Source organism: Lethenteron reissneri, chromosome 64 (genome assembly GCF_015708825.2).
Source record: "Lethenteron reissneri isolate LAM-NWPU_2019-01 chromosome 64, ASM1570882v1, whole genome shotgun sequence".
NCBI lineage: Eukaryota > Metazoa > Chordata > Hyperoartia > Petromyzontiformes > Petromyzontidae > Lethenteron > Lethenteron reissneri.
The window spans coordinates 8,539,093-8,567,090 of NC_083842.1; the positions used below are offsets into that span (position 1 = coordinate 8,539,093).

The 27,998-nt window shown below is 47.5% G+C and overlaps 1 protein-coding gene across 2 annotated transcripts; it reads left to right on the forward strand.

Annotated features, from left to right (window-relative positions):
• The first annotated feature begins 235 nt into the window (after positions 1-235).
• Positions 236-27,874, forward strand: USP30 (ubiquitin specific peptidase 30). 2 transcript variants are annotated; one of them, XM_061577473.1, is made up of 12 exons: positions 236-356; positions 5,907-7,511; positions 8,562-8,665; positions 9,007-9,099; positions 10,020-10,065; positions 12,349-12,440; positions 14,462-14,521; positions 20,499-20,585; positions 21,031-21,090; positions 23,195-23,321; positions 24,801-24,926; positions 27,374-27,874. In XM_061577473.1, exons 1-12 carry the CDS (start codon positions 257-259, stop codon positions 27,475-27,477), a joined length of 2,604 nt encoding a protein of 867 aa, XP_061433457.1. In that variant the 5' UTR covers positions 236-256; the 3' UTR covers positions 27,478-27,874. The 2 variants fall into 2 exon arrangements, with proteins under 2 accessions (XP_061433457.1, XP_061433458.1); XM_061577474.1 differs by having other exon boundaries at positions 12,352-12,440.
• Positions 27,875-27,998: the final 124 nt, after the last annotated feature.

A 27,998-nucleotide genomic window follows, 5' to 3' on the forward strand; every position in this document is an offset into this window, starting at 1 on the left:
ATTCCCACCCATGGCCAACTCCAGTGACGATTATCTGACCCGTTCTGGGCCACCCCTAGGTCGACTCAGCCACGAATGAGTACCTGTGCAATGTGTAAACATTGCCAATAGGGAGACGAAAGCGACCGGGCGTGATGCTGGCAAACCATCCCCATGTGTACCGTGCCGGCCTTCATAGGTGCTCGCGAACAGCACTAGCCCCAAAAGTGTGTGAAGGCTTTATGGGGGATATTTGTTTTGTGTTCCCTGCTACAGGATGGGGGTGGGGTGGGGAGAGGTTTGGGGGCTGCTGGGACTGGCGGCAGTTGGAGTCTATGTCCTGTGGGGTCCTTCAACTCGTGCATCACGAAAAAAAGGTACTGCTCACTGATATCACACGCACACTACATGTATGTTGAACCTCGTACGGTGTGTACGTAGCCAACCATGCTAAACGGGAGGTGCACCATATACCACACAATCTCACCTACGGTCTTCAATCACACGCCACATACACACAATATACTACACAACCTCACCAACTCTCTGAAACGCACACACTACATACGCACCATGTACAACGCAATCTCACCTGTCTGAACTCACACACCACATACGACATAATCTCACCACTGCTGAGTTAAAACGTACTGCACACCATATACTGCACAATTTAACTGCGATAATACACACTGCACATCCACTTGATACTACAGTCTCACCTGTATCATACACACTACTTTGACTACACGTCACGTAACGCACCAAGGTTGCGCACATGCGTACCATGCACAAAGTAGCCATGCCACATTTTTCGAGGCCAGAGAAAAATTATATATCACTCGGCAGACAACATTTAGTTTCGTTGCCAAATAAGAGAAGACAAAAGCACATTTTAGTCAGGCAATACCATCCATTCTTGTCTTGCACAGTTTTTAGATTAAAGCTTTCGTGACTGCAGGGATTCATCTTCTTTGTTTTTTCGGTAAAGTCTTTCCGACAGACCTGTTCTTCACCTGAGGACGGCTGCTTGCGTTGTGGCCGAAACGTCGTGAGAATTGTATTTTATTATGTTTTATTTTTATTATTTTATTATTTCCCTTCTACGTGACTTTACCGAAAGAACCAAGAAGATTGCACAGTTTTTTTCTGCTATGTTAAACAGGCCCTGTCGTTACATAAACCACCAAGCAACGTTTGTTTAACAGGCCACACCCTGCTGGTAAAACTCTAACCAGTTCAGTACTTGCCTGATTTAGAAAAAATGCAGCTGGCAGATTACCATTATAGGGATGAATGAGACCTGCGTTTTATTTGTATTATACCATGTGCACACATAGTGGTGTTGCATTTCTTTATAGCGCTCACTGCGCTGTAAACTTGGTGACCCGAGTTTTGTTCCCGGCCACATAAAACATCAGTGGTGAGCGATATCTGAATTCGTCCTGGGGCTCCCCCTTCACAAATCCACATCGACCAGCATAGTGAGTTACGGTCTAACAACTCTCATGATAGCACGGCATAGGGAGACCTTCAGCATATCCCAGGCTTCATTCCTCACTGAATATTTATCGACAAGCCGGTAGACTGAACTTTTGCTGGTTATGTTGTACCGGGTGCCGAAATAATTCCAGACACACGGACATTAAGCCCAGCATTTATCACATTCTGTATTAGGGTTGTTAAGCAATCGTCATTAAACCATAACATTTTTTCCAAAATCGAACATCGATTCCGAAAGTCAGGAACCAGTTATCGTTTGCGGTGGGATTTTGTATGTATGTACTAGCTGTACTACCCGGCTTCGCCCGGGACTTGTATCTACCACGACCGGCCGCCTTTGTCTCCCCAGTGGCGATGTTAATACGCTACAGTAGTTAAGTTACTCGTTTGAGGCAGAGTCGACCTAGGGGAGGTTCAAATAATCGTCACCGGTGGTGGCCGTGAGCGGGAATCGAACTGGGTTTGCCGGGTTGGTAGCGCAGCGTAGCGTTAAGCACTACACCCACCGCTCCTCACACACCACACACGCACAGACACACACACAGACACACACACAGACACACGCAGACACACACAGACAGAAACACACACACAGACAGCACGCTAACCACTACACTACCGCTCCCCACACACCACACACGCACACACACAGACACACACACAGACACACACACAGACACACACACACAGACACACACACACAGACACAGGCAGCACGCTAAGCACTACACTACCGTTCCCCCTACACAACACACGCGCGCGCGTCCATAGGTACACATACACGCGCTTGCTGCAGACACACACGACTTTCAGGGTGCATACGGCAGTAAACGACTGAAATAATAAAGCGGCAATGCTGTGTAAGGAACGCCTTAGACCCGCATTATACATTTGTGTAATGCGAGCGTAAACACACAAACACACAAACACATACACAATACACACACACATACATGCAGACACACAGACAGACACATAACACACATACATACACACACATACAAACACAGAAACACATACACACACATACATAGACACACACATACATACACACAAACACATCCACAGACGTACATACACACATACATACAGGCACGCAGACATACACATAAAGACATACAAAAAAACCCACATACATACACACACACATACATACACACAAACACATGCACACACATACATACACACATGCATACAGACACACAGACATACACATAAACACATACACACATACACATGACCCGGCTTCGCCCGGGACTTGGATCCACCACGGCGGCAAAACCGACATACATACACACACAGACATACACACAAACACATACACACACATACATACACACATGCATACAGACACACAGACATACACATAAACACATACACATGACCCGGCTTCGCCCGGGACTTGGATCCACCACGGCGGCAAAACCGACATACATACACACACAGACATACACACAAACACATACACACACATACATACACACATGCATACAGACACACAGACATACACATAAACACATACACATGACCCGGCTTCGCCCGGGACTTGGATCTACCACGCCCAGCCGCCTTTGTCTCCCAAGTGCCGATGTTCACACACGACAGCAGTTACGCTTTTGGGGCTGAGTGGACCTAGGGGAGGGCCAGGTCCGTTTCAAATAATCGTCAGCGGTGGTGGGCGTGAGTTGGAATCGAACTGAGGTCGCTCAAGCAGCTTAATGACTGTTTGTACAAAGAACATATAAAGAATCGATTATAATAACCAGGCAAGAGTCCACATTATAGACTGCCAGTACACGCACTCAGCTTCATAAGCAGGCTAGAGTGTACATGATAGAGTGGCAGTACGCTCATCGAGCTTAATAAGCAGGCTACAGTGTACATGATAGACTGGCAGTACGCTCAGCCAGCTTAATGAGTATTTGTACAGTGAACATTAAAGTAATCGATTGTTGGCGCGTTGGGTTTAAAAGTAATATTAATAGCACACATTGTGGTGGGGGTGTAGTGAAGAGTAGGAAAAACTTTGATGAATTTACCTCAGAGTGGCGTGGTGGGTGTCGAGGCCTAGTAGCGTGCAAAGCCTGCGGCCTCGCCTAAAATTGTCGGCTTGGAAGAGGCAGGGTACGGGTGGCGTTCCTTCCCCCCCCCCTAGCGCTCCAACAATACTGTGTAATGGCTATTATTTAATTAAATACGGAGCTTATGAAAGTGGCGAAGGCGTGGCTAGCCGTTGGCAGGGGCAACCGCCGTCCAATGAAACTGCAGCCCTTGGCGAAGGCGTGGCTAGCCGTTGCCAGGTCCAATGAAAGCGGCGAAGGCGTGGCTAGCCGTTGCCAGGGGCAACCGCCGTCCAATGAAAGTGCGTATGGGCCAAAGTCCACACACACACACACAGACAGACAGACATGAACGATTTTATATATATAGATGTTGATCTTCTTTGGCACTTATACGTAGCCAACCGTGCTAAACTAAACACAAAAAGCCGTTTTAAAGAAATTAGTACGCAATCTAGATTGAAAGTGCATAGCTCCAGTGGTTTCCAAATATCGGAAGGAAGAGCGTTCCAGACGGCCGCTACAAGGATGGCCAGTGTTTGCGTGATGGTTTATGATTCCTTGTCGAGATCAGCGAGGTATTGTGGTTCATTTGTGGCTCATTTGTGGCAAGGACTTTGTGTGTAATGAGTGAGACCTCAGAATGTATTTGTTCAGTAACCGGAAGCCAACGCAGCTAAGCGAGCACCAGGATGGACCTGGTCGGATCTTGCAGTAACCGTCACGACGTGTGTCAAAGAAATTTGGACACGCAGCTTGCTAATGTTTTTGCCAGACGTCAAGATGTTAGTAATTAATGCACTCACTGGCACGTGCAAACGTTCAAACAGAAACGGCGGTCTTAAGTCACCACATTGTACATTTACCATCACAGGTAGTCCCCGAGTTACGATGGTCCGACTTAGGATATTTCGATCTTACGATGGCGATAGCGATAAGACAAAATTGTAAAATATTTTAAATTTCGTGCGGCAGGCAAACGCAGCAGCGTACGATTTAATTTTAGGGTTACCACGATACGATACGTTCAATGCATGTTAAAAGTTTGTAGAGCAGATAGGATTGTTTCCTGAAAAAAATTTCTATTAAATTGCAGTTCATATAGGTAGGCTAAGAATTTACCTTGATTTTTTACTTAACATTTTACTGTGCAATACAGTATTGCAATTAATAAATACATACAGTATATAGTTTATACAGTACGGTACTGTAAATTGCTCTGTTTTGCTAAATTATCACCATTCTTTAAGACTCCTGGGTAGGCTAGGCCATCTTCGACTTACGATATTTTTGACTTACGATGGGATCGTCGTAACGCATCTCCATCGTAAGTAGAAGACCACCTGTATTAATTAAAAGGTAAAGGTGCAACTCTGTAATTGCTTCCTCGCTCGTGCTACTGCTGGTGGAAGGGTCTACTCCAGAGAGAGTTGTAGAGGACATCTGGTGTACTCTTCCATGCTGACCAGACCTGGCAAAAGAGGTGGCCATACCTACACTTAACTCTCTCCCACACATGACCTCCAATCGACTAACTGCGGTGTGTACCCATTCACACTACTGAGTGGACATTAGGTGGGGAGGGGAATTAAAGAAAAGTTGCCCCATTGTTTCAACCACCATGCCGGGAGATCGATTGAACCGGCGTCCTCAGAATCACAATTTCATTGTGAAAACCATTACATGTCACGTCTATAGACAATTCTGTACGTGAGTCAATGTGTTTACCATTTTACGTGATTACCTGCCATGCAAAAATACAATTTTAACAACCTGCGCCACGTGTGCGGTCCATCACGCACACTCAATCCAACCCACATACGCAACAGACACACCAGACTGTTAGGCGCGTAACTCATCATACACTATGCTTAAGTCGTTTACCATACAATCCACCACTAACATAACCAATGTACAAATTCACCCAGAATGTGCCTCCATTTCTTCACATCTCATAAGCTAAGCGGAGTTGAGCCTCAATCGCGCTTGGATGGCTTTAGGAGGTCAAACATTATAAGCGTACTTGGTTATACACATAAGCGTGTGTTTGTGGGGAGCGGTAGTGTAGCGGTTAACGCAATGCACTACGGACCCGGTTGATCAAGTTAAATTTTTCGCTCACGGCCAACACCAGTGACGAATATCTAAACTGGTCCTGGGCTTACTCTAGGTCAACTCGGCCTCAAATGAGTACCTGGTATGGTGTGAAAGCATCGTTACTCGGGAGACAAAGGCAGTTGGACGTGTTGCTGGGCACCCACCCCCATGTGTGCTGCGTCGGGCTTCAAAGGTGCTCGCTCACAGCACTTGCCCCAAATGTATATTTAAGCTATACGGGGGATCTTTGTTTTTGTGTGTGTGCAGGTCTTGTACCGGGCCTGCGAAACATTGGGAACGCGTGTTACCTGAACGCACTGCTGCAAGCCCTTGCCACATGCGCGCCTCTGCACGCCTGGTTACAGGGCACCGACTCAGCCCCTGGCTCGGAGCCGGAGCACGGCACGAACAAGCGAATGAACAATGAGTGTCACGCTCACAGCGGTGACGCACGCACGCCGGGCCCGTGTCACAACCAGGAAGAGGTTACTCACGGCGGTGACACGGACACGCATAGCATTGACGCGGGTTTCAGTGGGATTAAGGCTGACGTACACAGTAATAACACAGAAACACACGACATTAGCACAGACACAGCCGGTGGTAACACAGACACACGCGGCATTAATACTGACACGCGGCAAATGAACACTGACACGCTTGACACTAACACAGAGACGCACGGCATTAACACAGAGCCGCATGGCAATAACATTGTGACACACGACATTAACACAGACAAACACGGCATTATCACAGACACACAGCAAATTGACACTGAGACACCCAGCATTAATACAGAGACGTACGGCATTGACACGAACGCATACAGCATTAATATGGACACAAACTACACAAACACACACAGCGTTAACACAGACACCGACGACCTGCATACGGACAGGCACAGCAATAATACGCACAACACAGACACCCGCGGCATGAACAGTGACACGCGTGACACGAACACATACAGCACTAACAGAGACACAGGCAACACGATCACCCACAGCGTTAACGTGTACGACACAAATAGCAATGGCACTAACCCAGACAGCATGAACACAGCCATACATGACAGGAACGCAGGCAGCATGAATACAGGCATACAGAGCATTAAAACGCAAAGCAGCAGCGAAAACACAGACGACAACAATGCACACAGCGCTGAGTTGGACACACGCACGACGAATGTAGACAGTAACAGCAAAGACTCGGACAGACATAGACTCAACACAGACACACGTAATAATAATGCAGACACGCAAACCAGCAGCACAGACACGCATTGCATTGACACACCTAACACGAGCACGGACAGTGGCGGCATTGACACAGAAGCACACGGAAATAATATTGCTACGCGTGTCATTAGCGCAGGCACACGTAGTGCTGACACGGGCACACGCAGCAGTCAAACGGCAAGGTGCCACGCTGACACAAACATGCACGGCGGTAATAAAGGCAGGCACGACACCAGCACAGACGCACACCACACAAACGCACGTGCACACAGCGGCGATACATTTATACGTGACGCGAACGCAGGGTCAAGTAGCCCTGGCGCAGACGCACATACTAGCATGGACACCGAGGACAAAAACATAGCTGCGCAGAGCAGCGGCACAGACACACGCCACACGAACACGGACATTCACTGCAATTACACAGGCAGACGCCACGCTAGCGCAGGCACGCACGCCACTTACGCGCCGGCCTCGCGCTCCTTGGAGAGTGTTGCGTCTGAAGTCGGCGAGGACCCGGGCCTGGGTTCCGGCCGCTTTATCGTTCGCCGGAGCAGCGAGTCGAGCGCTCGGGAGCGCAGGGCCCCGAGCGGTCACCTTCACGCCGCTCTGCTGGGAATGCTGAGAGGTGAGGACCGCGGAGGGCAGATCACGAGTTTGTTTTTGTCTTCGTTTGCCGAGCGCTGGTCAAAAAACGGCCAGCGATCGGCGACAAACGGCACGATGAGAACTCGGCAAAAGGAGGCGGTGGAAGGGAATTAATGTATATCGGAGGTAGAACTCATCTTCTTGGTTCTTTCGGTAAAGTTACGTAGAAGGGAAATAATAAAGTAATAAAAATTAAACATAATAAAATGCAATTCTCACGACGTTTCGGCCACAACGCAAGCAGCCATCCTCAGGTGAAGAACAGGGCTGCCGGAAAGACAGCGTCTTCAGGACAGGGCTGTCGGAAAGACAGCGTCTTCAGGATGGCTGCTTGCGTTGTGACCGAAACGTCGTGAGAACTGTATTTTATTATGTTTTATTTTTGTATTATTTCCCTTCTACGTAACTTTACCGAAAGAACCAAGAAGATGAATCCCTGCAGTCACGAAAGCTTTAAATCGAGAGGTAGAACTGATTGATTTTCTACTTGATGTTGCCATGCAACATGTGGGATCCCCATATCATGGTTAGGTCTGGTCCATGTGACCAGGAGCTTATTTTTCGAGGGAATCTATTAGGGTGGTTATTTGGTAGGCAAGGGCATGTAATGATGCGTCCGTTTATTGATTATAGTCAATTCTACGATTCTTACACTCTCTGCAAGCATCAAAACTTGTGTATGTGAGAATTTATTTTTGATGCAAATGACATGCTATAAATCTGTATTTTACGTGCCAATATTGCACTCAATAATATAGGCATCGGTGCACATTACGGCAGAATGGAGCAAAACGTATGCATGAGATGAACAAAACTAAAAACAATATGAATGAGATGACAAGAAACAATTGCTTCTTGAATAGGATTGCCACTCAGATTTGTGACAATTCAATTAATGGCTGGATAAATCATTAAATGATGCTCACTGTCACCACCTAATTGAGTTAGTCCTTGGCTTGACGTGAAGCCATGCATGTGAATCTGCGCCCCTCAACTCCGCGTTCCTCTCCCCGACTTGTCTTGCTGCAAGTGCTCATGGGAGAAGGGGATGCGGCGGATGCCCCAGTGCATGCTGGGCCGGTGTTGGAGGCTCTGAGATCACATGGTTGGGAGATCCCGGCACATCAGGAGCAGGTGACCATCATCATCATTCACTATTTATATCACGCCTTGCCATGCAGTACATCTCAAGGCACCAGCACAAATGGGTAATTGAAAATAATTACTCGGTAATGAAGTGGTTGCAGACCAAATGACCTGGAATGTGCCCGATCTCATTACACCTCGTGAGCTAAGCGGGAGTTGAGCCATCATTATACTGTACTTCTATGCACCCGTATACTCTCGACCTTCAACCCACACTGACCAGTGTGTTATAGTCAAATAATCTTCTGTGGCCCACGCGACAATGGTGATGTCCTCGTCCAGCATTGGATTGAGTAACGAGTTCTGTTTTGTTATTTTTTCGACCAAAGGACGCCCACGAGCTGTTCGCTGTTGTGATGACGACGCTGGAGGAAGAGAGGCAGGGAAGGTCATCGCTGGCGTTTTCCGGGCTGCAGTTGCAGGTATTGGTGTGCTTGTGTGCGTAAATCAATAACCATAAAGACACAAGATCCCCCGTATAGCCTTTTAACAGTGTTGGGGAAAGTACTGTTTTGGAGCACCGATGAAGGCCAGCACGGCGCACGAGTGGGTGGGTGGCCAACGGTACACTCCCCAGTGCTGATGTTTACACACGGCAGCAGGTACTCTTTTGAGGCTGAATCGACCTAGGGGGGGCCTATGAATGGTTCATCTATTCATTACAGTTTTTGGTTAATGGGCACTTCAGGAGTAATATTTTCTTTTTTAATGTTTTGTGTTGCTCTTCTCAATTAAATATCACCTTTGGCTGCAGTAGCTATCTCGCTACATTTGTTCCTGCCTCAGCAGTCCGCCTGCTGTATTGTTTCACCTGAAGACGATTTGCTTGTGTTGCGATCGAAACGTCGTTTTCTATTAGTTATTTTTCTACCTACGTGACTTTACCGAAAGAACCAAAGAGCATGAATTCCTGCAGTCACGACAGCTTCAAATCAAGATTATGATGATATAACAATGGATTTTTTTAAATGTGAAGCCACTTGCTACATTAGGGCCATTATTTATATGTAGCGGCGGCCTCACTTAAAACCCAGGATCTCAGCAATGCCGGCTCAGTGGTTCGACATAAAATTTCGATTTAAAGCTTTCGTGACTGCAGGGATTCATCTTCTTGGTTCTTTCGGTAAAGTCACGTAGAAGGGAAGTAATAAAAGAATAAAAATAAAACATAATATTTATTATTTTATTACTTCCCTTCTACGTGACTTCACCGAAAGAACCAAGATGGTTCGACATTGTTTAGCCCCTCTGAGCCACCCTGGACACCTCCCATTGTATTGTACGCAATGCGACCCATAATGAATCTCGCTGATGATGGCGTTTGACCAATTGTTTGTTACAGAGGCTGCCTATGCTGGAGTCAGCTGGAGTGGTCAACAGAGTGACTGGTAACTAACTCACCATCATCACCAATTATATCACATCTCCATGACCGACACTGTCACCTTTATTATCACATCATTAACAGTCTTTAAGATCACTATATAATGTCCATTTGCATCATCATGAACACCATCTCTCGTATTCCATGGCATTATCATTTCTTTCTTCACTGTTATGGTATCATTGTAAGTACATCAAGTGTTATAGAAGATTGCAAGTTCAAAGTCTCAGCCTTTCAGATTTCTTGGTTCGTAGAATGACGACACCTTTGTTGGAAGCCAGTAGTTGTGCATCTAGAGACACTGGCCCCTGCTATAGGAGGAATGGGGGATTCCCATGAATGGTGCAGCACTGTGAATGTAAGATGAGCACTTTGGAAGGCTCATTTGAGCATGGAAACACTGTCAGTTTGTATAAACAAATTACCGTCCATTTCTATCACATCACCACTGGCACCATTCCTCATTGCCATCATTAACACAATCTCCATCATCACGGCTCTGTCCTGATCCCCGAGTTAAAATGCATATTGGGAAGTGTTCATCTTAATAAACTGTCCTGATCTATCTTCTTGGTTCTTTCGGTAAAGTCATGTAGAAGGGAAATAATAAAAAAATAAAAATAAAACATAATAAAATAATTCTCACGACGTTTCGGCCACAACGCAAGCAGCCGTCCTCAGGTGAAGAACAGGTCTGTCCGAAAGACAGCGTCCTTCAGACGCTGTCCTTCATACGCTGTCCTTCCGACAGGACGGCTACTTGCGTTGTGGCCGAAACGTCGTGAGAATTATTTTATTATGTTTTATTTTTATTATTTTATTATTTCCCTTCTACGTGACTTTACCGAAAGAACCAAGAAGATGAATCCCTGCAGTCACGAAAGCTTTAAATCGAAATTTGTCCTGATCTAGTGGTGAAATTCCATGTAGCCTTGGCAAGAACCAGGTTATCTGTCCTGGTAATCAATACAAATGAGGCAGTACAAAAAACAAGACAAAACGAATAAGTAATGGAATCTAAATGAGACCCTTATGTATACACAAACAGCAGTCACTGTTAACTTCCCAGGAGCAACCTTCACATATGGGGCTGCTTATACAAACCTGAGGGATGATCATAGTGAATAGGCCGACAATCACTCCCCACCCCCAGTGATTGGATGAATTGCCTCAATTCAGTGTCTCAATTAGGTCCCATTACGTATTCGTTTGGTCTTGTTTTTTTACTGCCTCATTTGTATTGTTTCTCTGATTATTTTGTGTTATTTATTTTTACTATTCTAATCATAACATACCCATATCAATTGCACATAATGATGATAAATTTGTAAATAATTAAGTCTCAGCGCACGTAATTCAATGCACGTGATGTGAGCTAGCAGGCCATTTTTTACACGCTTTTATTTAACTCACTCTGTTGTCGTTGTTGTATCCTCAAATCTCGTAACTCAATTTTAACCCACTTCCCAATGTGGTATCGACTGAAAACTTGGTATACTTATGTCATACTGATGACAATACTATATTCTATCATAAAATAGATATATATTTTTTTACATTCTTTTTTATATGTTATGTTTCGGCTTGGGTCTAATTGTCCACGGTCAACTGACGTTGGCTGTAATTGCCCACGGTTCCTTGTTATGGCAAGCTTCGGGGCCACTTCCTGGAGTTGTGGAGTTCTGGCATTACTACAGCACATTCATGTTTACAATGTGACTATCGATCTACTTGCTGGATGGCTGCTATGAATCTCTACGCGATGTGCTACTTCGTTGAGCTATCGTTTGTGGCCAGGTAGGTTCTGCAAAAAGCATGTTTAAAAAAAAGTTTTTTTAATACATATATATTATCTTCTTGGTTCTTTTGGTAAAGTCACGTAGAAGGGAATTAATAAAATAATAAAAATAAAACATAATAAAACAATTCTCACGACATTGTGGCCGAAACGTCGTGAAAATTGTTTTATTATGTTTTATTTTTATTATTTTATTACTTCCCTTCTACGTGACTTTACCGAAAGAACCAAGAAGATGAATCCCTGCAGTCACGAAAGCTTTAAATCGAAACATATATATTATTCATTGAAGAATCATTACATGCCTAGTGATTGATTGAGATGAGCAAATGCTGGCTAGGATTTGAACTGATCGTGTCATGCTTGAGGGGGCGCTGTTGTGCCACTTGTATCCTCCGCTTCAGTTGCTTGATTAGTGAGGGGAGTTTGAATCAGGTGAGCAAGTGGCGCGCTGGCGTTCTAAACACCTGCCTTGTGCCCGGCCATCAGGAGGTCTCCACGTTCCTCTGGCCAAGACCAGGATGTCCCCTTTCCTCGGCCGATTTGCGATCACGCTGCAGTGCACGCGGTGCAAACACAAGGTGAGCGTGCACTCGCGCGCGTACACACACAGACACGCGCACTTTCCCCATGCACGCTGTTGTCGTGCATACACATTCTCCAATGCACACCGTACTGCATACAACCCTATGTACAAAGCCAATGATTCTCCGTGTCGCCTACGTAGTCTGTGTCAACGAGTGCTGCTAGTGAGCACTTATGAAGGCCGGCACGGCGCTCGAGGGAGTGGTGTTTCCAGCACTACGCCCGACCGCCTTTGTAACCCCAGTGCTGATGTTCACACTCGCACCAGATACTCATTTTAGGGCGAGTCAGGGATGCCCAGAACTAATTCGAATATCTATAGCCTGGCTTCACAAAAGCTTGCCTGCAAAAGATTGTTGGGGCAAGTGCTATTAGCGAGCACCTATGGAGGCCGTCAACGGCATACAAGGCGGTGGGTGGCCAGCACCATGCCCGGCCGCCTTTGTCTCCCTAGTGGCTATGTTACCACACCAGGTACTCATTTGAGGCTGAGTCGACCTAGGGGAGGCCCAGATAATCGTCACTGGTGTTGGCCATGAGTGGGAATCGAACTCGGGTCGCCGGGTTTTGTAGCGCAACGCGCTAAACGCCACACTGCCACTCCCCTTACAAGTGTAGTGACTGACTTGGAGACGTAATTTCTTGCATGCAGTTTTTTCATTAACACCGAGCACACTTTGTACAATGCACACCCTTACACTGTTACACACTCTGTGTCTCTCGCTTAGACGCGACTCTACACTGGTTACTAGCCTACACACTATGCTAGCCATCTGACACTGACGGTGCTGAACCGAGTCAGCCAACTACCGTCTAGCAGCGCTATATCAAGTGACGACGACAGCGACGAAAGCGGCGAAGGCGGCAAGACGACCGCGATGATGGTGACGATCTTCAGCAGCAGCAACGACGACGGGGATTCCACTCCAAACGACAGCCCCGAGGCCCCCTCCCGGGGGGGCCCCTCTTATACTGTGAGCGTGGTTTGGCTCCGCCCTGGCCACGTGTCCCTTCCGTAACCTTTCCCCTACATCCCTCTCTGGCCTATCACGTGGCCTGCTGTCGGTCAGGGTGCTATTAGCTGCAGATCCCCTTCCCTGCCAGCAACCAGCGCTATGCTAAGTGACCAATTCTATGTCACTACAACACCAGTACCTACAAAGATAAAGATCCCCCGTATAGCCTTAACAGACTGTTGGGGCAAGTGCTGTTAGCGAGCACCTATGAAGGCCGGCACGGCACACGAGGGGGTGGGTGGCCAGCACCACGCCCGGCCGCCTTTGTCTCCCGAGTGGCGATGTTTACACATCGCACCAGGTACTCATTTGAGGCTGAGTAGACCTAAGGGAGGTCCGGGACCGGTTCAGATAATCGTCACTGGTGTTGGGCGTGAGTGGGAATCGAACCCGGGTCGCCAGGTTCATTTTAATCGGGGCTTTTTACTTCTATGCACCCGCATCTACGGTTCTAACCTTCACCTACAACCCACCCGGCATAGGGAGACCCTCATCCTTGGTATGAAGAGAAACTGTTAATCATGTGCGGAGAAGAAGCAGGGGAGAAGAAGAAGGCCCTTGGTGGTTGGAATGGGGTGAAAAATGTGAATTTGGATGGTGAAGAGATTGTGATGGTGATGAATAATGAGGCTGTTGGTTATGTGAAAGCCAACTTTACTCATAATGGTGATGAGTGTGACGGTAGTAGTCATTTGAACTTGGATGATGGTAATTGTGATGTTGGTGATAGTGACGAGTGAAAAAATATTTATCTTCACGATGCGTCTATCACTTGCATCTCAAGGCTGAAAAACCAGGAAAGGAGATTGGGCAAGGGTGGGTGACCATTTGGGAATGATGATGTCCGTGATGTCCTTTGTGATGTCCTTTGTGATGTTGATGACGACGGTGGTGGTGATGCTGAGAATGCTAGAGAATGATGATGTTGATGACGATGGTGGTGGTGATGCTGAGAATGCTAGAGAATAATGATGTTGATGACATCGGTCTTGTTTTTCCAGGGTCCCGTGAGGCTTGAGAGCTTTGAAAGCGTCTCGCTCCCAATCCCTCCCAACATGCACGTAAGCACACACGCGCACGCACACATTGCACAAATATCCTTCGCATGGCCGTACACAGACTGTTGGGGTGGGTGCTGTGAGCGAACGCCTATTGAGGCCAACCCGGTAGATCACCATGGCACGTCGACTTTGTCTTCTCAATGCTAATCTCCTCTCCATATATATATAAGGCAAAGTTGTGATCATGTGTGTCTGTTCACAATGTTTAGCGTACTTCCCGACATGCAACAAACTTTAAATTTGCCATGTGGGTACTTTCCAGACTGTACCATGCAAATAAAAAAATTTTTGGGGGGGGGAGCTCAATAATGCATTAATTTTTTGCACGGCAAGTGATCTGTGACGTCAAATCTGTCACGTGACCCACGCACGTGGAAGCGTAACGCATTGTAGTGTAGCGGTTAGCGCGTTGCGCTACGAACCCGGCGACCCGAGTTCGATTCCCGCTCACGGCCACCACCGGTGACGATCACGTGACGCTCGGCAGACAAAGCATATACTGCACGTACTACTCGTATTGCAAGACCTCGCTCGTTTATCAAATTAATATTTATTTAAAAATTTTGCTCGTCATGCAAAACACTCGCAGAGACCCCAAGTTACTCTCCAATCCAAGATTTTTACTGTTTAGTATACGTCTTGTGGCATGTTGGAACAACAACCTGGGCGAGGGAAAGGTCGAAGATGTCTGTTAACACAGAGGCCAGCTGGGGTGTGCTTCCCCGGTATCCCGTCTGGGCCGGCTGCCCTGTGTGTGTGTCAACCTGCCGGAGGATCTTTTATCACCTCGCCTCTGTTGAGCCCAGAGGTCGCAAACGGGTTTTGATTCCTTACCCGTACCCGGCCGCACCAGGGTCGCAAACGGGTACCCGTACCCTACCCGATACCCGGCTACCCGTACCCGGCCGGGTATCGGGTAGGTACGCGTACCCGATTGCGACCTCTGGGATGAAGCCATGTTGCAGGCGCGGGTGGGTTGATTCTAGGAACTTGAATTGTGAGAAGAGACAAGACGTTGGGAAATGAGTGACAAACGGTTACTCACCAGTGGCTCACGGCCTACCCGTACCCGTACCCGGCCGCACCAGGGTCGCAAACGGGTACCCGTACCCGGCCGGATACGGGTAGCCGGGTATCGGGTAGGGTACGGGTATCGGGTACCCGGTTGCGACTTCTGGTTGAGTCTAAGGACACCTGCAGGAGAGCTGTAGTCGGGGCGATGGGGGGGGGGGTAGGCGAAGGTGGGGGAAGTCGGGGAAGGCGGGGGGGGGGGACTGTGGAGCTGGGGTCGACGGTGTTGAGCTGGTCGGGGAGGGAGGCGTTGTTGATTGCCTCGCAGCTTATTGTCCCTTTGTAGTTTGTGATGGACTGTACCGTACGCCACAGGCTCCTAGAGTTGGAGTCACAGTACAGGGCCTCCAACTTGCCCCTGTATTGTCTCTTGCCCGCCTTGGTGGCTTTTCGGACCGCGTATTTGGTCCTCCTGATTTCAGCGGGGTCTCTGGATTTGCATTCTTTGTGTCGGTCCTTCAGTGCTGCTTTGACTGCCGCGTTGTGAACCCAGGGGTTGTCATTTGGGTAGGAACGGACAGTCTTGGTTGGCACAGAAACGTCCATGCAGAACTTGATATGACCTCGCACTGTAGATGCAAATTCCTCCACTCTGTTTTCGGCCACATCCCTTAACATATATGATAATTGGTTTTTTACCATTTTATCTGGCAACAAAACTGACAAAAAAAAGGTGTCAGTTTTGTTGCCAGATAAAAGGGTAAAAAACAATTATCATATTTTTTCTTCTGGCAAATGAGGTTCCAATGGTGTAAATGCTTACCCTGAGCTCTCATACTCTGATGGTGCATTGTCTTTGAGTTGTGCGCCTTTTGGCGTCATCTGGTCCAACACCATGTGAGACTAGGCTCTAAGGAAAGCTGTCTCGGGTGTGGATCAATCAACTTCAAGGACAGTGCATGCATTATCAGAGTTGTGTTTTTTGTTTACATTACGACTGCAGGTATTGTGGTCTATGCAAACATGACTCCTTGTAAAAAAAAGGGGGTCAGTTTTGTTGCCAGATAAAAGGGTAAAAATCCAATTATCATATCCCAGTCTGTATCCTCCAGGCCATCCGTGAGTCTGCCCTCTGCGTCTTCTGACCAGCATTGGACTCTCTTTGTAGTGGGAGCCTGTCTCTTGAAGAGAGGGCGGGGGCGGTCCTTTAGCAGCAGCAAGATGACATTGTGGTCGGACTTCCCCCGAGCGGTGGGCGGGGGGGAACGCCCTGTAGGATTCTTTCAGCATTGAATAACAGTGATCCAAGATGGCATGCCCTGTGCAGTTCCATTTCACATGTTGGTAAAATAATAGAGTTTTTTCCCCTTTTTTTTCTGGCAACAAAACTGAAACCTTTTTTGCAAGGATTCATGTAACTGCATTAACCACAATACTTGCATTGTCCTTGAAACTGATTGGTCCACACCAAGGGACGGCTTTCTTTTGAGCCTCGACCCAATTGGTGCTCGACCAGATGACGCCAAAAGACGTACAGCTCAAAGACAATGCGCTATCAAAGTAATGAGGGCTCGGGGTGAGCATCTACATCATTAGACCTCCTTTGCCAGAAAAAAATGGAAAAACCCTATTATATTTTGGTACTGGCAAAGGAGGTCTAACGATGTCGGTAAAGTTTGGGAGTACACTCCAAGGTTCGCTCTGTTAAAGTCCCCAATTACTAATCACAGCAGCGCCCGGATGTTTGGTTTCCAGTGCAGAAATTGTTTGGGTATTACGTCCATAGCCGGCGTGGTGTTGGTGCTCGGAGGTGACGTACACAGCGACTAAAACAATCGCGTGAAATTCTCTCGGGAGGTAATGAGGGCGGCATGATAGGATCACAAACTCTCTACAGCTGGTGAACACAAAGACGCTTTGATGGAGACATAACTCGCGTTACACCAAGATGAGTTGATCATCACGCACAATCCGCCACATTTTGTTTTCCCACTGTCCAAAGTCCGCGAACAAGTGAAAAGCCTGTTAGCCCGATGGTTGCGTCCGGGATATTTCCATTCAGCACGCTCTCCGTGAAACACAGAACATTGCAGCCTCGTGTCTCCCGTTAGAATTCGATCCGGGCCCACAAAACATCAAACTCGTTAATTAACCAGGGGGACTGTGCGTTGCACAAGAACATGCTCGGCTTTGCTGTATGGCGAGGACGTTTTCTATTCCTCATCTGAACTCCGGCTCTTATTCCGCGTCTCGTCTTATGTTGTTGTCGGGTAAATCAAAGGGTCGTCTCCGGGCAGGCTGCATTGGGTAAGCAAGCTCTTCTTTCCCGATGTCCAATAATGTTTGTCTATCATAGGTAATTATCGCAGGTTTGGTTCACATTCTGGTGAAACATTTTCATTAACAAAAATAAACGACAATAAATTACGTGAAACGCTAAAATCGAACTGCGGTGAGAGAGCAAGTCGGGAGGGTGTGCTACTGCGTTGAGGCCCAGGATCAGTTCAGATATCACTTGCCACCGACAGGAATTGATCCCAGGTTGCCAGTTTCATAACACAGTGCTCTAACCACCAAGCCACTGCTCCCCTCACGCATGCGCTCACACATGCATCCAAACGCAGAAAAGTACAGCTTCCACTCCATTCAGGCCAATAAAACACATTCCTGAGGAGGGAGCTGGTAGGAACGTTGGGTTGCTCGGTCAATGGCCAGGGTCAACGGCGGCGTGGTGTATTCCGCAAATATGGCCGACTGTGAGGGCGGGCACAAGCCGGCGTGAGGAGGTTAAACGTTGAGTTTTATAAGGGCACCACGGGGTGACCTGCCCCTCCCCACCCAGCCCCACCCCTCCCACCCCCCACCCAGCCCCACCCTCCCCACCCAGCCCCTCCCTCCCCACCCAGCCCGACTCCTCCCATTTTTGGATGCACGACGGACGGACCGACACAATAATCCCCTGTGGGCTGGTGGAACCAGGTGGTTCCTACCAGTATGAGTCCTTATACACGTCGGAGGAAAATGGAGCACCGAGAAAAACAAATCTCAAACGTGCGAGGGGGGGCATCACTGTCCCATGTGGAAGGGACACGTGATTTTTGTCCATGCTTTGCTCTGTTTACTGCCTTCTGCTGGCAAGTTCAGGGTGTGGCACCTCGATACCTACGGGAAGGGAGCTTTGCAACATTTTGCGTTCGACTAACCCCTAGCCTCCACAGTGCCAGATCGCAGATGTATGCAGCTGCCATCTGGCTGTAGATATATACGCCGACACCACCTCTGAATGGCATGGTTGGCTACGTGCGGTGTCAAATAAATTCATCATATATCAAGCTACATATTTCTGTATTCGATATGCCCATACTGCAGGAATCCATACTCTTTGGTTCTTTCGGTAAAGTCACGCAGGTATAAAATTAAATCGATCACGACGTTTCGGGCGCAACACAAGCGTCCGTCATCAGGTGGGAAAGCATGGTCTGCTGCTGAGGCAGACTGTTTTAAAGGTTTGAAATGGGTGTAGCTATTTTTATTTTATTTTAAACCTACGTGATTTTACCGAAAGAACCAAAGAGTATGCCCATATCTTCTTGGTTCATTCGGTAAAGTCAGGTAGAAGGGAAATAATAAAATAATAAAAATTAAACATAATAAAATAAAAATTCTCACGACGTTTCGGCCACAACACAACCGTAGGACGGCTGCTTGTGTTGTGGCCGAAACGTCGTGAGAATTTTTATTTTATTGTTTTATTTTTATTATTTTATTATTTCCCTTCTACGTGACTTTACGGAATGAACCAAGAAGATGAATCCCTGCAGTCACGAAAGCTTTAAATCGAAAGTATGCCCATACTTGCATGCACGTATCTGTTTAAGTATGTATACTTGTGTGTGCGTATGTGTGTGTAATCAGTGTGTAGGCATGAATGTGTGTGTTTATTTGTGTATACATGCTTGTAACTGCATGGAGCGCTAGCTTAGCAGTTAGCCCTACGGGAACCCGGCTGTCCTATCGGGAGGCTCCAAAGGGCCATAGCATGTGGAACGTTTAACGACTTGCACATGTGGAATGTTTAACTACTCACACGTGGCCAGCAATCTAGATATGCACCATCGTACAGTCACTTGAGCAGTGAAATGCATTGACTCTTTGCCAATGCAGAGTACAACATGCTTGTATGTGTACGGGTTTGCGTGTTTCTGTGTGTCTTTGTGTGCAAATGCGTTGAGGTGGGGAGTGGTGGTGTGGCGGTTAGTGTATCGCACTATGAACCTGGTGACCCGAGTTCAATTCCCGCTCACGGCCAACACCAGCGACGATTATCTGAACCGGTCCTGGGCCTCCCCTCGGTCGATTCAGCCTCAAACGAGTACCTGGTGCGGTGTGAAAACCTCACCACGAGGGAGACAAAGGCAGCCGGGCGTGCTGCCGGTAACCCACCCCCTCGTGTGCCGTGTTGGCCTTCATAGGCGCTTGTTAACAGCACTTGCCCCAATATTCTGTTAAGGCTGTATGGGGGACCTTTGCCTTTCTTTGCGTGAAAATGCACACACACTTGCTTGGTCAACCGATGGCACCATGGGTCTGTTCCCTGACCTGTCACGTGGCCTCCATTTCCACCTAGCCTGGCACAAATCGCTATGGCGGCACTGTCACTGCCACTTAGTGTAAAATGGCAGCTGTGTGTAAATGCATGCTTCTGTATTCGTGAAATGCGACGTGAATAAATACACGCATTCTCACACGTGTAAGTGCTCGACAAGTTGAACCAAAAACCTGTGCAGGGTATACGGGGGATCTTGGCTACACGCACGGGGCGGGAAGCGAGTGAAATCACCCCCGCCATAACGTGAACATGCCTTTGACGGCGTGTGACTGTATCGCCCGCGGCAAAAAACGAGTCCACCCTTTCGTATTTATCATATGCAGATGATTAGTGATGAGTGAATAATTTACTGTGCAGGCCCCCTCGGTCCCCCTGGAACTGTGCCTGGAGAGCTTCTTCCGATCGGAGCTCCTCACGGGAGTGAAATGTGATGCGTGCAGTCAGGTACGCATGCGAACGCACTCGCACATGCACGCTCGTGCACAACAACACAACGCGCCCCCCCCCCACCCCCCCTGATGATGACCTTTTCGAAATGAACCTCAAAGTATTTTTTTCTTCTCAAACACATTCCTGCGGAGGGAGCTGGTAGGAACGTTGGGTTGCTCGGTCAATGGCCAGGGTCAACGGCGGCGTGGTGTATTCCGCAAATATGCCCGACTGTGAGGGCGGGCACAAGCCGGCGTGAGGAGGTTATACGTTGAGTTTTATAAGGCACCACGGAGGTGACCAGCCCCTCCCCACCCAGCTCGGACAGTACATTTCATTAAAGCGTGTATTTTTTTAAAAGTTTTTTAAAACTATTTTATTAACAACTAAAGCACGCTGCCGTGCCTTTGTGAATCCCATCCCCGTGGACAAGACAGGTGATCATTGTCTCTCTTCTCAGACACATCCTTCAGGTGCCTCAATCCAGGCCGACTTCCTCAAAAGGACTCTGCTGGCAAAGGTGAGTTTTACTGGTAGGAACCTTTGGTTACACCAGCCCACAGGGGATTATTGTGTCCGTCCGTCGTGCAAGGAGGGGCTGGGTGGGGAGGGTGGGGCTGGGTGGGGCTGGGTGGGGCTGCGTGGGGAGGGGAGGGTGGGAAGGGGCTGGGTGGGGAGGGTGGGGAGGGGCTGGGTGGGGAGGGTGGGGAGGGGCTGGGTGGGGAGGGAGGGTGGGGAGGGGCTGGGTGGGGAGGGTGGGTAGGGGCTGGGTGGGGAGGGTGGGGCTGGGTGGGGGGTGGGGCTGGGTGGGGGGTGGGAGGGGTGGGGCTGGGTTGGGATGGGCTGGTCACCCCGTGGTGCCCTTATAAAACTCAACGTTTAACCTACTCATGCCAGCTTGTGCCCGCCCTCACAGTCGGGCATATTTGCGGAATACACCACGCCGCCGTTGACCCTGGCCATTGACCGAGCAACCCAACGTTCCTACCAGCTCCCTCCGCAGGAATGTGTTTTTTGCGTTGGGCGTGTGCACACTCAACTCCAACTTCGTTCTTTTGCTCGCCTAATCGCCTGTTGTCCAAGCCTATGTTTGCCGAGTTTACAAAATGAGTCCCAGTTTGGATTACTTATCATTCATTCGCTCTGTCATTTCAGAAGTTAGGCTGGGCAATTCATATGAATGGCAGGTGGCTGTTTTTTTCTTTGGAAACTGATCAATTTCGCATGAGACTGAGCCAGTGTGTCCCTTTTTATCTGATTGTTTTTGGATCTTCTCTCCTATCATATTACAATTGCACGAACAGTAATGTCTTGAGATGAAGGCTATGACGTTCTAAACTCGCATTGAACGGTGCACGAACTTCTGTCCATGACTGACCCTGGAAGCCAGGAGAGGACAATCACCGAGCGAAGGATGTCGTCTTTGGTTGACATTCTTCGCATGTCAACCCAAGACAAATATTAAAACCCTCCACGCTGGAATATTCCAAATTAAGTGGAAAACAGCATTTTCTTACGTGAGTGTTTTTTTGTTGTCAGCCGTTGAAAGCCGATTAATTACAAGCAACTGCACAGATTTCAGCGGTGCAAGCTTAGTGCACTCACGTCACATTGGCCCTCTAAGCCATTGGGCCCACTTTAAAGCTACTTTAATGGTCCTGGGTTTGAATCCTGAAGCTGGGTGACTGATACCGTTACCCACGTTTATAGGCATAACGTCCGTGCCTTTGAGGTGGCTGTATCAAGGCACTGCAAGGACCTCTGGTGTCCCAGGTTTGATTCCACAGAGCCCCCTTGTGGTTGAACCAGGTTTTCAAGTGAAAATAAATTCACAAAACTGTGAACTGATATAAGCATTCCAAATGCGGCCACATCTCAAAAGTACACACCATACATGTTATCGTGCACATCGAAACATTCTACGGGATCATGTTACAAAGCACCAGTAACAACATCTGTATGCATTTTGAACTTATTTCGCACTCTGCGTAGCTAACCGTGCCAATCGGAGGTGCGGGGGAAGGACAAACTAAACACAAAAAGCAGTTCTCATGAAATACGTTTTCAATCTAGATTTGAAAGTGCATCAAATATTGTGCTATTACTTAAGATAATTTGGAGAGTAAATCAACCAAATGTCTCTTCTGCATGAAAGTAATTGGATGAAATTTATTTGAACCTATCAAGTTGTGGGTGTGTTGCGTTACTTCTAAAGCGTAAAATTATTAGCAATTAAATATTGTTTAATCGGAGATTAAAATACTAATATTTTGCATCCCTATGTAAAATGACTTCTGGATGAAGGCATTCCCACACCATTTCTTTGACCATATTTTTCTCCCTGGGGTCACGTGGATTTTTCTCCGGGTTCTTTGGTTTTCACCTTCACATTCACAAACGTGCGTTTTGGGTTTTTGCCTGCAATACATTTCCACGTGATAAGCCACTTCATTGAGCTATCATTTATGACCAGGCCCCTATAAAGCTCAGTGTGCCTTACCTGGTAAAATAAAAAAATTGTTTAAAAGTCCAGTGTGCTTGCTACCTATTGTCTGTCACACCACAACCCATGTTGTATGTTCAATGATAGTCACCCCTTCCTCTCCGTCGCGTCCACACACCAGCTGCCGCAGTGCGTGTGCATTCACCTGCACCGGCTGGCGTTCTCCCGCGACTCCCACGCCTACAAGGAGCATGGCCACGTCTCGTTCCGATCCTCGCTCGACCTGGCTCGATACACGCTGCAGAGCGGTGAGCAAGTGCTGCTCCACGAGGCACGTCACTCGTCCACCGCTATGCGCCCTCAAGCGCGGATAAGAGGAAGTGGCCCAGCAGTGTGAAGCAGAGGTCGCAACCGGGTACCCGATACCCGTACCCTACCCGATACCCGGCTACCCGTACCCAGCCGGGTACGGGTACGGGTAGCCGTTTGCGACCCTGGTGCGGCCGGGTACGGGTAGGCCGTGAGTCACTGGTGAGTAACCGTTTGTCACTCATTTCGGGTAGGGTACGGGTACGGGTAGGGAACGGGTACCCGTACCCAGCCGGTTCACCCTCACTGCCCGGCTGGGTACGGGTACGGGTAGCCGTTTGCGACCCTGGTGCGGCCGGGTACGGGTACGGGTAGGCCGTGAGTCACTGGTGAGTAATCGTTTGTCACTCATTTCAGGTAGGGTATGGGTACGGGTAGGGAACGGGTACCCGTACCTGGCCAGGTACGGGTACCCATTTGCGACCCTGGTGCGGCCGGGTACGGGTACGGGTAAGGAATCAAAACCCGTTTGCGACCTCTGGTGGGAAGCCGCTTCTTGTACAGAATTCTCTGGCACGTGTCGTGGTGGGCGCTGCACGAACCAGCCCGTGTCCGTCCGGTGCTCCCCGAGCTGCATTGGCTTCCGGTTGCCGAACGAATACATTCTGAGGTCGCACTCGTTACACACAAAGTGCTTGCCACAAATCAACCGCAATACCTTGCTGATCTCGATTTAAAGCTTTCGTGACTGCAGGGATTCATCTTCTTGGTTCTTTCGGTAAAGTCACGTAGAAGGGAAGTAATAAAATAATAAAAATATAACATAATAAAATAATTCTCACGACGTTTCGGCCACAGCGCAAGCAGCCGTCCTCAGGTGAAGAATGAAACACCACCAAGCTTGGAGCTCCAACCCAGCTTAAATATACGCTCCAAGCTTGGTGGTGTTTCATTCTTTACCTGAGGATGGTTGCTTGCGTTGTGGCCGAAACGTCGTGAGAATTATTTTATTAAGTTTTATTTTTATTATTTTATTACTGCCCTTCTACGTGACTTTACCGAAAGAACCAAGAAGACTTGCTGATCTCGTCAAGGAGTATAAACCACCACGCGAACTCCGTTCATCCTCGCAGCGGCTTTTGGCTAGCCGTTGACCCAAAGACGATGGTTACTGCACCGTGCACTTTCAGATGTGCTTCTACCGGCCGTCTGGAACGCTCTTCCGACGATAGGAAGCAACTCGAGCAATGTACTTTTTTAAACCTAGATTGACAACTCATTTATTCAGAACGTCTTTTTGTGTTTAGTTTGTTGTATTTCTCCGCACCTCCGATTGGTACGGTTGGCTATGTACGGTGCTATCAAACAATGAACGGAAAATAGGTACGTGTTGTAATAATATGTATTAATTATAAGACAATTAATATGGTGCTTCGTGTGCATGTGTGTACCTGTGTGTGTGTGCACGCTCCCTATAGAGCTGTCGAAAGGACGGGTCGGCCATTGTGGCAGCCGGTTCACCCTCACTGCCGTTGTGGTGCATTATGGGAACTCGACGAGTGGGCACTTTGTGACGTACCGCAGCATACCGAGTGGAGGACGGGGTGAGGGCGCTCGCTTGTGATAGCAACATCACACACATACAAACACAGCCGGCCGGGTACGGGTACCCGTTTGCGACCCTGGTGCGGCCAGGGACGGGTACGGGTAAGGAATCAAAACCCGTTTGCGACCTCTGGTTACCATCACATCAAACTGGCCTGTCTCCCCAGTGCTGATGTTTACACACTGCACCAGGTATTCATTTAAGGCTCCTCCAAGCTAGTGGAGGCCCGGGACCGGTTCAGCTGTGGCCGGGTATTGAAGCCGAGTTCATAGCGCAGTGCGTACATCACTCTGCCAACACTCTCCAAACACACACTCGTACCATAAAAATGCATTTATACATGTACTGTATTGCACCTCATAGAAGAGCCATATCATATACACACGCACCATGCAATACACATAGGGTTGCAGCGATATACACACAATCCTTATACCGGATTATTCTACTTATCGCGATATAATAATGCGAGTACTATTGGCATCGTGGCCATCTGCCCACAACGCTGGGCATTAGATGTAAATTTCGATTTAAAGCTTTCGTGACTGCAGGGATTAATCTTTTTGGTTCTTTCGGTAAAGTCACGTAGAAGGGAAGTAATAAAATAATAAAAATAAAACATAAAACAATTCTCACGACGTTTCGGACACAACGCAAGCAGCCGTCCTCAGGTGAAGAACAGGTCTGTCGAGAAGACTCTGTCAATTAATATGGTGCTGCTTGCGTTGTGGCCTAAACGTCGTGAGAATTGTTTTATTATGTTCTATTTTTATTATTTTATTACTTCCCTTCTACGTGACTTTACCGAAAGAACCAAGAAGATCATTAGATGTAACTTATGAAACCTATACAAATGAACAGCAATAGAAAATCGCCATCAACATTTGATTTGGGGGAGCGATGGCACGCTGGTTTGTGCGCTGCACCCGGCGATCTGAGTTTAGGATTCCGGCCACAGCTATCATCAGTAGCGAGTGACACCTGAACCGGTCCTGGGTAACCCCCCCCCCCCCCTCTTCAACTTAACCAATGCACCCTGACGAGCGAGCGTGGTGATGTACGGCTAAACCATCCTCGCAACCGACACGGCGTTGGCAGGCCTTCATCCGGCTGTGGATTGACAAAAAGGCTTTGTATAATTAACTATTACCAGTATTGTTTTTCATTATTGCTTTACTGTATTCATTATCGCTGGGATCAGTATTCTAGTCGCGTAGTGATGAATAACGGTCAAATTGCCTCCCTGCTCAACGAGGAAATTCCATAGGATAATTGTTTTTTACCATTTTATCTGGCAACAAAATCTGACACCTTTTTTACAAGGAGTCATGTTTGCATTGACCACAATACCTGCGGTCAGAATGCAAACAAAAAACACAACTCTGATAATGTATGCACTGTCCTTGAAGTTAATTGGTCCACACCCGAGACAGCTTTCCTTAGAGCCTAGTCTCACATGGTGTTGGACCAGATGACGCCAAAAGGCGCACAACTCAAAGACAATGCACCATCAGAGTATGAGAGCTCGGGGTAATCATTTATACCATTGGGAACCTCCTTTGCCAGTAGCAAAATATGATAATTGGTTTTTTACGCTTTTATCTGGCAACAAAACTGACACCTTTTGTCAGATAAAAGGGTTAAAAACCAATGATCATATTTTGCTACTGGCAAAGTAGGTTCCAATGGAGGACATTCCATTTGCCTCTTACGTAGATCAGTGTAGCTCTTTGGGACAAGCACGATCGACGTCTCACCGAGTGGCACTTTCTTACGACCTCAGAAGAGTGACGCGCGGAATTGAACCCTCGGCTGGGATGATTATAACTTGTAACATTTGTGGTTTGAGTTTATGGCGCTATAGCCACAACACTAACTGACCCTTCGTCAGCATGACTATATATTACGTTCTAGATTTGAAGCTTTCGTGACTGCAAGGATTCATATTCTTAGGTTTTTTTCGGTAAAGTCACGTAGGTAAAAAATTAAAATTAATAAAAGTAAAATAAAAATTACGACGTTTCGGAGGCAACACAAGCTTCCGTCTTCCGGTGGAACCGTCACAGCACGATAGCTGTATCAAGTGAGAGAAATTCCAATCAACAGTATTTGTATATATACTGCAGACGACCTGCAGTCTGTTGGCTAGTGGGTCGTGCTCCATCGGAGGCGAATTGCTTGGTCCAGTGATGAGTCGGATCTGCGTGTAAATCTCGACAGTCACGGCCCTATGATTGATAGCAAGCAACTTCTGGACTGGTTTTTTCCTCGTGATGCATATTTGTACATTTTGAGATTTTAGCAAGTTATCAGCATTGAAACTATAATTATGAAAAAAAAATGCAACTTCCTAGCCGTTATAAATCTTATTATGATGTGCATTGATTAGTCAGTCATAACCATCTGTGTATGTTTCTGTGTGTGTCTGTGCGTACGTGTCAACAGTTCGCGGCCGCTGGGTTTGCTGCTCCGATGATGAAGTCCGCTCTGTGAGTCTCTCTGAGGTTCTCAACTCCCGGGCCTACCTACTTTTCTATACACGAACGTGATGTCATCACCACCACCGTCATCGTCGTCGTCGTCGCCATCAGCACTTTCACGACCAACAGCTGCATTAACCGCACTACCGTCACCATCACCATGATCATCACTATCACCACATTTGCCATTATTATTGCTATTACCACCACTGTCATTATCACCTCCACTGTATCGTCCACACCACCACAATCATGCACCACCATTGCCATCATTACCACCACTTCGTAACACACGCCATCATAACTGCAACCACAATCATCACATTCGTCATCACGATCAACTCTGCCATCACTACCATCATCACCACAACCATTGTAGTATCCATCTCACCCATAGCCATTATGCTTGAAATCCAGTGTGTACATTTTTTTAATTCAATTTGAATAATAAAACTTGGTGTATATGTATTGTTGTCATTCTGTGGTTTAACGATTCATTGTTTCTTTTGAGTTAGTTCGTGCGGGAATGTACATTTTTTTTCCCTATTATCCTTCGAACTGTTAATAGCCAATCGAAGCAAGTTGTCACG

Bases quoted from the DNA above. Each gene is read 5' to 3' on its own strand.
- USP30 (XM_061577473.1), top strand. From the start codon at position 257: ATGGGGGTGGGGTGGGGAGAGGTTTGGGGGCTGCTGGGACTGGCGGCA. The intron at 9,100-10,019 runs GTATTGGTGTGC...TGTTTGTTACAG, and splicing joins TTTCCGGGCTGCAGTTGCAG to AGGCTGCCTATGCTGGAGTC. The intron at 20,586-21,030 runs GTACGCATGCGA...CTCTCTTCTCAG, and splicing joins AATGTGATGCGTGCAGTCAG to ACACATCCTTCAGGTGCCTC.